This window comes from Xiphophorus maculatus, chromosome 6 (genome assembly GCF_002775205.1).
Source record: "Xiphophorus maculatus strain JP 163 A chromosome 6, X_maculatus-5.0-male, whole genome shotgun sequence".
Classification (NCBI taxonomy): Eukaryota; Metazoa; Chordata; class Actinopteri; order Cyprinodontiformes; family Poeciliidae; genus Xiphophorus; species Xiphophorus maculatus.
The window spans coordinates 27,278,278-27,290,917 of record NC_036448.1 but is presented as its reverse complement, the minus strand read 5'-3'; the positions used below and the strand labels follow the sequence as shown (position 1 = coordinate 27,290,917).

General features: G+C 37.8%; 2 protein-coding genes across 3 annotated transcripts; both read right to left on the bottom strand.

The window, feature by feature from the left end:
* Nucleotides 1–1,854: 1,854 nt before the first annotated feature.
* Nucleotides 1,855–4,353, bottom strand: LOC102227407 (tripartite motif-containing protein 16-like). Its single transcript, XM_023335793.1, has one exon. The coding sequence runs from the start codon at nt 4,059–4,061 to the stop codon at nt 2,355–2,357; it is 1,707 nt and encodes a 568-aa protein (XP_023191561.1). The 5' UTR covers nt 4,062–4,353; the 3' UTR covers nt 1,855–2,354.
* On the bottom strand, nt 4,345–8,449 carry LOC102227148 (tripartite motif-containing protein 16-like). 2 transcript variants are annotated; one of them, XM_023335795.1, is made up of 2 exons: nt 8,429–8,449; nt 4,345–6,323 (listed from the first exon to the last, which is right to left on the bottom strand). In XM_023335795.1, the coding sequence occupies exons 1-2, from the start codon at nt 8,447–8,449 to the stop codon at nt 4,662–4,664; spliced, it is 1,683 nt and encodes a 560-aa protein (XP_023191563.1). In that variant the 3' UTR covers nt 4,345–4,661. The 2 variants fall into 2 exon arrangements, with proteins under 2 accessions (XP_023191563.1, XP_023191562.1); XM_023335794.1 differs by lacking the exon at nt 8,429–8,449 and having other exon boundaries at nt 4,345–6,366.
* Nucleotides 8,450–12,640: the final 4,191 nt, after the last annotated feature.

The window sequence follows — 12,640 nt, the reverse complement described above, 5'->3', positions numbered from 1 at the left end:
AAGGAGAGCTCTGATCAGAGATGCAGCCAAGAAGACCATGGAGACTCTGCACCAAATGATCCACAGCTCAGGTGGGAATCTGTCCACAGACCGACTATTAGCCATCACTGCATTAATGTTGTATTTATAAGACTGGCAAGAAAAAAGCCGTTGTTAAAATAAAACCATAAGAAATCCTGTTTGCAGTTTGCCATGTTGGTCACAGCAAACACGTTGAAGAAAAAGATTTAGTCAGACCAGAACAAAATTCAACTTTTTGGCCGAAATACAAAAGTGAAGTCAAGTCAAAGTTTATTTATATAGAACATTTACAGCAACTTCAGCTGATCAAAAATGTTTCACAATCATAACATCACAAGGAGATAAATGATAAAACAAGAAGTAAAATTAAGCTAGGTAAAAATAACAAGACAATTATGAAATTGGCAGAAAATACCTAAAAATAATCATATGAATAAAAACCAAAACATACTTAATTTCCCAAGTATGGATGTAAATTGGATGTGAAGATGGATGGAGCCAAATTCAGGCCAATCTTGGAAGAAAACCTGTTGAGTCTAAAGACTTGAGAGTGGGATGGAGCTCCAGCTTTAAGGATGATAATGACCTTAAACATCAAGACAGAGCTACAATGGAATGCTTTAAGACAAAACATATTCATCTGTTAGAATGGCCTAGTCAAAGTCCAGACCTAAACCCAACCTAGAACCAGAAACAGCAGGGAAAAAAAATGGTTGAGCTCAGTCAGATTAGAAGAATGGGCAAAAAATTCAGTCAGTAGACAAACCCTAAAAGACTGGCAGTCATTTGTAAAATGTTTCTAAGTCTGAATAATTTTTGTTCTGCTTCACAATTGTATACCACGTTGTGTTTGTCTGTCACTTTAAATTCTAATGAAATATTTTTATGGTTGTGGTTGTAATGTGAGAAAATATGGAAAAGTTCAGAATATGAAAACTTTTGCATGCCACTGTACATGAGGTCAGGTAAACATGTGACTGCAGGTAAAACAACTTCAACTCTTCTGGAAAGTTTTTTTTTAAAAATGTGTTTTTATGAAACGTTTTGATCATTCTTTCAGAAGTGCATCTGTGAGGTCAGACACTGATGTTGGACAAGAAGGCATGGCGTACAGTTTCTGCTGCATTTCATCCCAAAGCTGTTCTACCAACTTGCAGTCAGGATTCTGTGTAACCTGATCAGGTTCGTTAGAGAAGATTAGAGAACAAACAGCATCAGGAAGGAACACAGCAGACGGTCAGGGAGAAAATGGAGAAGAAGTTTAAAGCAGGGTTTGGTTAAAATGTTTGACTTGCATTTAGTGAAGCTCCATGTTTATCTTGTTTCTCTTTCTCAGCAGAGACAGTCTGCTGGAACTTCAGCTTCCAGCTTCACATTTCTCAGCTTCTCTTTTCGACTCTTTCTGCACTCTTCGCAGCATTTATGTCAAACACAAAATTTTACCAAGAAAAAATTGATCTAGTTTATAGAGAAAGTATCTTGGTAAACTTAAAATAAGACAAAACTAAGTTACAAATACATTTTCAGAAATAGGAGCTTGTTTTAATTAAACAATTTCTCTAAATATAATAGGAAGCTTTAGTTCCATTGGCAGATTATTTCACTTACAACAGGGGAAAAATGTCTTATTTTAAGTGAAATATTCTGCCAATGGACTACAAAACGTTAAATGTCAAAACTAGTTAAAATAAAATAAATTGAGTTATTTATTTGATGTTTGATGTTGATTTGACGTTGAATTGATGTTTTTTGAACTGAGAAAGAATTACAGCAAAAAATAATACAAAAATTTGAAGTTTATACTAAATATTTACACAGAAAACAAACTCAAATTTACAATGAACACACAAATACAAACATCATCACACTGTTAAGAATTTTATTCAAAAGGGTTAAAACAACTGTATACAGTACATCGATTCAGCAAAGCTAATAATTATGAAAATGACAATGACTTCAGCAACAACAGCTGTCCTGTAGGGGGCAGTGTCCCATCACCAACAGAGATAAACAGTGAAGCAACATGACAGTTTATTCTGGAGTTTCTGCTCCTAAAAATCAACAAAACATGAAATCAGCTAAAGTTCACAATAAGACAGTAACTGTTCTCTTATGTGTTACTCAACAAAATGTGTTCAAGCAGAATTAAAGAATTAATTTCACTTTTTCAACCTGAGGAATCTTTTGTCATTTTATTTACAGTTTTTACTGCTATAATAATTTTAAAGAAATTTTCTTGTAAGAGTATGCATTTAAGAAACTAATCAATTACTTTAATAAAATAAAAACTTTTTTGCACACTATAATCACACACATTAAGGTCTCAGTTTATTCTATTTAAGTTGACAGAATTCAGCAGAGTCATCATAGTAGTGCAGCAAAACTCCAGCATGTAGCGGCTGAGTGAATGTGGTCTGGACTCTGTGGATTAGAGTCATGGATTCAGAGACGCTGTAGAAGGACAGAATACCTGCTCTGTGATCCAGGTACACTCCTATTGTGGAAGAATCAGGAGAAAAGATGGAAGTTTTACTATTGTTGTGCAAAAATGTATAATTCTTTCTCTTCAATGAGCTTAAAAGATTGTTATTTTGGGAACAATCTAATGCCCAAGATCTGTCATTGTACCCAAATCTACACTGATTCCCTCTCCCTTTTCTTCTGATGTTCTTGTAAGCGACTGCTACAGTAGTTTTTCTGTCTGTCCACTCCACTTCCCAGTAACAACGACCAGTCAGACTCTCTTTACTCAGAACTTGTTCACATTCAGTAAATCTGTCTCGGTGACTAGGAGACTCAGATTCATATGTTTTTGTCACCTTCCTGTTCCCCTCGGACAGTTCCAGATATCTGTGAGCTGTGTTTGGATCCAGTGTGATTTTACAGGAATATCTCAAGAATCCAATTCTTGTCGTTGGTTCTGGTCCTGATTCTGGTTCTGACAGTAGAACATCCACCTCAGTGACCATCAGTGAGATGTTTGTCCATGAGTCTCTCAGGACGTCCTGTAGTTTCTCTCTGAGCTCTGACACAGCTGCTGCCACGTCCTCAAAGTGTCTCAGAGGACGGATGTTGATGCTGGATGAGTGTGTAGACTCACTGAGTGCTGGCAGTGAGGGGTAGTTGAGGAGAAACTGGTTGTGATCCTCTGTGTGTGAGAGCTGCTCCAGCTCAGCGTCTTTCCTCTTCAGCTCAGTGATCTCCTGCTCCAGCTTCTCCTGAACATCTTTGACTCGACTCACTTCAGTTTCCTGCTGGGATCTGATCTGCTGCTTCACATCAGAGCTTCTTTTCTGGAGGAGACGGATCAGCTCAGTGAAGATCTTCTCACTGTCCTCCACTGTTTTATCAGCAGAGTGATTGATGGCCTCCACCTCCTGTTGAAGCAGCTTCACATCTTTCTCTCTGTCCTGGATTCTCTGCTGGATGTTTCCTCGTCTCTCCTCCAGCTCTCTCTGCCTGTCAGTCCTTTCTGCTGCAGCTGAAATTATGTTGTGGCCTTTATGTTCATCTAGTAAACAGAGACTACAGATACGCTTCTGATCAGTGTGGCAGAACATCTTCATCACCTCACCATGCTTAGAGCAGATGTTCTCCTGGAGGTTCTTGGACGGCTCCACCAGCTTGTGTTTCTTTAAAGGAGCCACATCATAATGAGGCTGAAGGTGTTTCTCACAGTAAGAGGCCAGACAGACTAAACAGGACTTGATGGCTTTCAGGTTTCTCCCAGTGCAGAAATCACAGGCCACATCTTCATGTCCAGTATAACGGTGATCAGCAGGAGCAGCTTGGGGTCCAGTCTTCTTTAGTTGCTCCACTAAAGCTGACAGGATGGTGTTTTTACACAGGTCAGGTCTTGTTTTAAAAGTCCTTCTGCACTGAGGGCAGCTGTGGATTCCTCTCTGATCCTCTTGATCCCAGTGAATCTTAATGCGGGTGAAACAGTAGCTGTGTCCACAGGAAGTAGTCACTGGATTACTCAATAGATCCAGGCAGATCGAACAAGAGAATGTCTCCTGGTCCATAAGACGTTGCTCCATTTCTCCAGTCAAACTGACTGTGAGTTTCACCTTGTGAGAATATATTCTAAGCTTTTGTTTATTAAAGAATGTTGTCTGTCAGGTCTGGCACCTACGTATTTACTACCCCAGCTGTCACTTCTAGGAAAAGGTTGAATGTGGAATGACTGGTACTGCATGAAAGCAGGAAGAAAAAGGGGGAATGTCAGACTTACGGTCTGAAAGGAGAAATAGTTTAAAGCAGTGGTCCCCAACCCCTGGGCCGTGGACTGATATCGGTCCGTGGACCAATTGGTACTGAGCCGCCCAAGAAATAATTAAATACTTCCGTTTTATGTGTTGAGTCTAGAGGATCTTTTATTTTGAAAATCCTTTAACCGGGTTCTGTCGGTTACGTCTTGTGCGCCAACATTAAGCCCACAAACAGTAGAATGAGCAGCTGAGCAGCAACAGCATCTCAAATTTGATCAAAACAGGACAGACTCAAAGAGCTGGTTTCACTTCTTCAACTACTTATAATGATGATAAACTATTTCAGTGAAAAAGGTCACAGGTAAGAGATACAACACCAAGAATGAATAAAAAAGTCAGAGAATAGAAATTCAAGACAAGAGTCTGAACCTAGAGTTCATTCTTTCTAAGCTTGCAGAACTCTGCTCTGTGTCCACTGTAATAAAACCTAAAGCCAGCCAGCAGCGGCTCAGTGAATCTGGTCTGGACTCTGTGGATCAGAGTCATGGATCCAGAGACGCTGTAGAAGGACAGAATACCTGCTCTGTGATCCAGGTACACTCCGACTCTGGAGGAAACTGGACCTGAGATGGAGGTTGAGATGTTGTTGTGCCAAAAGGTAAAACCATTTTGAGAACAATCTAAGGCCCAAGATCTGTCATTACGTGCAAAATTACACTCACACCCCTTGCCTGCTCTGATGATGTTCTGGTATGAGACTGCTATGTAAACATGTGTCTCGCTCCACTCCACCTCCCAGTAACAACGTCCAGTCAGACTCTCTCTACTCAGAACCTGACAGTAATCAGTGAATCTGTCTGGGTGACTGGAATAAGACTGAGGTTGATCCACCACGGTTGCCTTCCTGTTGTTTTCTGATAGAATCAGGTATCTTTGTGCTGTGTTTGAATCCAGTGTGATTTCACGTGAATATTTTAAGAAATCATCTCTGCTCTTTGGTTCTGGTTCTGACAGTAGAACATCCACCCCAGTGACCATCAGTGAGATGTTTGTCCATGAGTCTCTCAGGACGTCCTGTAGTTTCTCTCTGAGCTCTGACACAGCTGCTGCCACGTCCTCAAAGTGTCTCAGAGGACGGATGTTGATGCTGGATGAGTGTGTAGACTCACTGAGTGCTGGCAGTGAGGGGTAGTTGAGGAGAAACTGGTTGTGATCCTCTGTGTGTGAGAGCTGCTCCAGCTCAGCGTCTTTCCTCTTCAGCTCAGTGATCTCCTGCTCCAGCTTCTCCTGAACATCTTTGACTCGACTCACTTCAGTTTCCTGCTGGGATCTGATCTGCTGCTTCACATCAGAGCTTCTTTTCTGGAGGAGACGGATCAGCTCAGTGAAGATCTTCTCACTGTCCTCCACTGTTTTATCAGCAGAGTGATTGATGGCCTCCACCTCCTGTTGAAGCAGCTTCATGTCTGTCTCTCTGTCCTGGATTCTCTGCTGGATGTTTCCTCGTCTCTCCTCCAGCTCTCTCTGCCTCTCAGTCCTTTCTGCTGCAGCTGACACTGTGTCATGGCCTTTATGTTCATCCACAGAGCAGAGATAACAAATACACTTCTGATCAGTGCGGCAGAACATCTTCATCACCTCATCATGCTTAGAGCAGATGTTCTCCTGGAGGTTCTTGGACGGCTCCACCAGCTTGTGTTTCTTAAAAGTAGCTGAATCATAATGAGGCTGAAGGTGTTTCTCACAGTAAGAGGCCAGACAGACTAAACAGGACTTGATGGCTTTCAGTTTTCTTCCAGTACAGAAATCACAGGCCATGTCTTCATGTCCAGTATAACGGTGATCAGCAGCGTCTTGGAGTCCAGTCTTCTTCAGCTGCTCCACTAAAGCTGCTAACAAGATGTTCTTCCCAAGATCAGGTCTCGGTGTAAAGGTCTTCCTGCACTGAGGGCAGCTGTGGACTCCTCTCTGATCCTCTTGGTCCCAGAGATTTTTAATACAGTTCATACAGTAGCTGTGTCCACAGGGAATAATCACTGGATCCCTGAATAGATCCAGACAGATCGAACAGGAGAAGCTTTCTCTGCCCAGCTGATCTTCTTTCTGCTCCATTTGGTCTCTCAGTTATAGTGACTATCTGAAAATCTCTTGTACTTTTAGACCTCAGGCACGAAGGGGAGGAGTTAAAGAAATATGAGAACAAAGAGCAGCTGCTGAGTTATCAAGGCTTTACAGGTTGCACCCATCGGAGTTTAACCTTTATCGCCTCATACAAGGAAACGTCTGTTAATCATTAACATGATTCTGCATGACAGCCTCAGTTTGTCCAGTAAGTTGTTTTTATTATGTTTTAAATTTCAAAGAAATTTAGATTTTTGGAAAATTCTGTCACAAACCATAAAATAGCCGAAATGAAATGTTCCCCAAACTCCACCAAGAGTTCTTCTTGAACTCCAAACTTTAGTCCATTACAATCAAATTAAATATTAATAGTTTGTCATGGAGTGTAAAGCAGCCAATCTTTAATGGCAATTGTAATATTCAGTTTTAACCTTCAATCTGATAAGCATTTAGATGTAGTATCAGAATAAAATAAAGGAGTTGTGTAATCAGTGTGTAACTAAAAGTGAAACCAAACATGTTATCTTAAGTTGAGAAACTCCTGGCATGTTTAAACCTTTGGACTTAAGATGGAACTCCTTTAAACATCGTCGGCATCTTTTAATCCCTCTAAACGTTTTACCTGTTGAGTATCCACTCTGTTATATAATACACAGTTAAATCAGACGCTTCCAAGCACTGTACAAAAAGGTAGATGACTTTTTTCTCCCTCTATCTGACATTAAATAAGATTAGTTAGGATGATCAAAATAATTTCTATTTACTTAAACTTTTGGAAAGCATTTTATCCAAGATATTGACGTATTAAAGACAAACAAACTGTCTCTCATGTGACATGGTTGGTTAAAATGGTTAAAATGTTTAACATTTTTTGCGGTACATAGAATAATAAAGTTTAAGTAGTTATTGGAAAAGGTGCAATCTTAAAACAAAAAACTATAAAATAATACTAATTACTTAATAGAATATTAGTGAAGGTGAAATGTCAGCTGCTGTATAAGTGCAGTGGTTTCATAATATTATAGATATTAGGTGACATCATCCCTTTATGTCCCAGTTTTTAAAGCCCAACAGTTCAGATGACTTGAAGGCAAAAGAGTCGCCTTATTACTGAACACTGAATGTGACATATATAGGAAATGTTGCAGCTCCAGGAGACAAGAAGAGATGAAAAGAATCAGATTTTATTTTTGGAAAAGCTCCGGGGAGGGACTCCAGGTTGGACTGTTAATTTACCATTTTCTTCATGGTGCTGCTATTAAAACTTTAGGTCAGTAATAAAATGTCTGCAAAGCAAAGCGGGACGACTCGGCCCAGATACCTTCAGTTATTCACAAACTGCAAATTCTGATCTGCTTCTTCACAAAGCTAAATGGGTCAATAAATATATCAGACAACAAGTCATCCCGACAAACAGCAGAGCCACAAATACACTGACAAAATGTTAAATTGAAATAACTCCAGGGCAGCAAAAAACCCAAAAAAACAAATTTAAACCAAACTTTTTGTGACTTTTTAAAAGTTTATCTGCTCAATAATAAACTAAGGTCAAATTTTAAATAATTGTAGATACAATCTTATAAAACGATTGTGTTATAAGATTTCTTCATTTTTGGGGTTGATCATTTTATTATTTCAATGCTTTGAGTTTGAGTAAAAGTAGGTCGATATTTGTAGTTCTAGTTACTCCAAAGCTGCATAAATGCAGAAACATCATTAATAAATGGGAATCTGTATCTTTGTACCTCATATTTTTAAGGACTTAACTGTAATAAATCTTTCTCTAAAAGATGAAAAAGTGTCGCACAAAACGCCTCAGAGGGCCACTGATGGCTTCTTTTCCTAAATTAATCCTGAAGGAACCGAAAATAAGAAGGAAAGTTTATTATTTCTGTGAAAAAAAAGGACTTATGAGACACAGAATTCGACAGAGAGCCGATTCTGTTTTGTTTTTAAGCTTCCTGACATGGATCTGCTTTGGGGCTGATCAGGAGCAGAAGAGATGATTTAATGTGTGAAGCGACGGCGAGAGGCGGCAGCGATATCCTGAGGACGACGGCGACTCTGAGCTCAACATTTAGGGACTTCTCCGCCATCACAATGAGAATTTAATAACTAGATATAATAAAGTTTGATGCTGTTTCTGCCCTCCAGAAGTTAAATGACAACTTTCAGAAATAATATCAACTTTTAAATGTCGCATATCTAATTTTAAGGGAGTTTCAAAATGCAGTGAAGCTTATTATCTAACTTTCAACACACATTGTAACTTTTAAATGAAAAGTTGTGAGCTGGACTTGCAAAAATGTAAAAGGAAATTGGCAAAAACTTCGCAATAATGTTGATTGATCCTTACAAGTTTGCAAATTAAAATACATGCACTGCAAAAACAAAAGTATGTTGGATTAGTTTCTAGTGCAAATATTTTCGTAAACTTTAAATAAAACAAAATTAACAAAGTAGTAACTAGTCAGCAAGACATAGGAACTTGTTTAAGTAAATAATGTCTTAATAATGACAAAAAAGTACTTATTCCTATAATTATTTCACTTATAACAAGGGAAAAATGTCTTGCTATTGGTGAAGTAATCTTCAGTGCCACTAGTACATTTTCACCAATCTTTAGTAATTATTTTCTTAAAATAAGCTCCTATATTTTGCTGAACATTTACTTGTCTTTTTTCAAGTGTACTAAGATATTTGCACTAGAAACCAATCAAAAATAGTTGGTAAGATTTTGTGTTTTTTGCAGTTTGAACTCACGGTAAGCCGACTAGCGAAGCTAACTAAACTTAGCTCAGACTCAGCTTTGTGGTAAAGACATAATGTTTCCATGGTAACCGTCCTTTTAGCTCTAAAATTGAGTCTAAATTATTAATTATGCACTTACAGTATGTAATCTCTGTTTGTAACTTAAACTATTCCAAAGGTTTATTTCCCGTTGAGCAGCATCGACATCATTCAGCTCGCGGAGCAGCAAATCTATCGAGCTCGATTTAAATTTGATTCGCTCTAAAAAGGCTGAGGACGGAGAAAAGGAAGGAACTTGCACTTTTGTTGGCAGACTTAAGGTCAACGAGAGCTGAGAGGAATTAAATTTGACTCTCATTTGAATTGATTTCATTCTCAGCCCTCTCCAAGGTGACTAGGTAGCGCGTCGGCGCTGACCGCCTGCGACAGACTGATGGCTGCAGGTTCAGACGGCTGAACAGGACTGACAGCTCAACCCCTCTGGGTGTTGACGCTGGTGACCTTTGAACTCAGGGAACGTCTAACCGCAGAACACCCAGGACAGGATGTCCGTCTTACCAAACCCTAACGAGTCGCCTCGAACTTCTCAGTCAATGAATTTAACATTATGTGAATGAAATAATAACTGGAATCTCACTGACATCACGTTTACGTTGCGACACATTTAAGTAAAAGTACAAAAAATTTTACTCTAGTAAAAGTAAAAGAACCACATTAACTTGAGCAAAAGTAAATACTTCACATGTGCTCACTGTATGAATATTTTTTTTTATTCATTAAGATTTTGCAAAAACAAAACCTTACAAAGTATTTTTGGCTTCTAGTGCAAATATGTTCATACACTTAAAATGAAAAAACTTATAAGTAACTTTTCAGCAAGATATAGAAGCTTGTTTAAACTAAATAATTCCTTAATATTAATGAAAAAGTTCTGGTTTCATTGCCAGATTATTTCACTAAAACATGGACAGAAGATCTTGTTCTACTTGAAATAATCTTTGGAACTAGTATTTTTTGTCAATTTTAAGAAATTATTTACTGACAACAAACTCCTATGTCTTACTGAAAAGGTACTTGTAAGTTATTTTTGTCTTACTTCAAGTTTAATAAATCAATACAGAAACTAAACAAAAATACTCTAGAAGATTTTGCTTTTTAAGGGAGACATTTCAACTCCAGTTTGTCATTAATTGCAATAAAAATGCTCTGTATTCAAACTTTTTATGGATCAATAGTGAACAACATTTTAATTTCCTGACACCATTTAGAAAAACAGTCACTTTTTGAACTGGTAAACTCAAATAAGTCACTGATTCCTTTCAAACTAACGAAAAAAAAGCAGTGTGACATTTAATGCAACACATTATGTAAACGTAGTGGAGTAAGAGCTTAAAGCACCAACAATTAAATCGATCAGAACGATTAAAAGTGCAGATAAATGAAAAATGTACTGAAGTTCGTTCTGCTCACAAATCACTGCAAACTTAGGAACCATCAGACCCAGTAAACCCGTCTGATTTATTCTGAAAATAAATACATTTACTGAAAAACGAAGCAGAAATCTCTCTGAAAACGTCTCGGTGTTCTTGTATTTGTCATGGTTATTTATGCGCATGCAGCAGCTCATTCCTGCAGACACCAACAGATCCGAAGGTGATTTATGATGAACGTCGACTCAGAAATGATGTTTATTTATTTCACCATCATCAGAACCTTTAGGTGAACAGAGCAGCCCAGATTTATGTCTCATTCAAACAGAGGCAACAAGGAAGTACTTTCATTTCAGTTTATCAGTCAGATCAACTATATTTAATAATCAATCAATTCTACCCATTGGGAACTAATTGGTTTTTAATTGCTTCACACAAACATAATCAAATCAATAGTTTCCACTGAAAGTTGAAGTTCTTAAAATTAACCAATTATATTAATTGCTACTTTGTTGTAGTTTTGTTTAAGTAGACAATTGTCAAACTCTTCTGAATGCATCATTAAATAAATCATTTACAGCAAAATAATATGAGAATAAAGTAGAACTAATGAGAATAAAATCATAATACTTTGAGTATAAATTAATAATAATTCAAGACTAAACTGTATGAGAATAAAGTATATAGAATAGAATAAATATACTAGAATAAAGTCAGAACATGAGAATAAAGTTATATTACAAGATAATTGTAATTTTATGACTTTATTCTTGTAAAATATATTTTTTCTTCCAAGGCCCTAGCACTCCTCCATATGTTATTCCTTCAATTAATAATAATTTATTTTTACTCGCATCGTATCATCCTGACTAAAAGAAATACTTTAGTGAAAAAAAATCTAAATGTGACAAAAAAATTAGTTTTGCTGTTTTTATTCTTAATATTCAAACGACGGCGTTTTGTTTCCTCCAAGTAATTTCTGGTAAAGACTGGGTTTGGACGATTCTGCCGTTCATGAACAACCAGTGACGCAAAGCCAAAAGTTCAGTCATCGCCTTAACGTGAACGCCGCGCTCCAGCACTTCCTCTCCTTCCCAATTAGCAGCATCTTTGCCTCCAGTGTCTCTGTCAGGTCCAATCAGGGCAGCCGTTGTCCCGGAGATGACTGAGCATCCAGCGCGCCGCCGCCAGGCCCGGCTGTGAGGATGCAGGAGCGAGCGAAGGACACCGGAGAGGTGGAAGACGGAGAAAATGGAGCGAAAATTAGGAACCAGCAAATATCTCCAACTCTGCTGTGGAGAATCTCAGAAAAAATGATTTTAGGGAATTTTATGTTGTAAAGTTTGGGATGGATAACTAAAGTTGGTTTCAATGACGAGAAAAAGGCAGAAATATGTAATATGGTTTATTTGGCTTTATAGTTATTGTGTAACACTCAAGGGCCTCAAGGGCGTTTCATCACCACTCCATCTCACTGTATTAATAAACTGTTTGCTGTATTTATAGTGTAATGGATTTTAAATAAGTGAGTCATCGCCTGAAGGTTTAGCATGATGAGATGCAGAGTTACGTTTTACTTCAGAAGAAAAAATAAAGAGCTGACATTTGTATAATTCAGTGCAGAAGTCGAGTAATTAAAGTGTCAAGAGGTGCATCTAATTTCCCACTGATATTGTTTATTTGTGTTCAGTGAATTCTTAGTTATCAGTGAAGGTTTCTGATATGAGGGTGGTTGCTCAGGGCTACATTGGAAGTGGGGCGGATAAATCATTTTTATACCAAAACGAGCTTTATATTGCTTTAATGCATATGCAGTTAATAAGGATTTGGTGTCATGCGTTATCTACACAGATTTAACATTTATACAACCATGATATTCAGAATTATGGGAAACACAGTTATCTTCACCAAACTGCAGAAATGTCAAAATCTGTAAATTATGAGTTATTGTCTCACACGGATAAAGTTGTTGAAATGCGATTCTTTAATTTGGATAATACAAAGTCAAGAAATTAATATAAACACCATCTCCAATAAACAAATAATAATCTACTTCTTGAGTTCAAATTTCCAAAATAACCCAAAAAACATCAAAAAGCTACATTC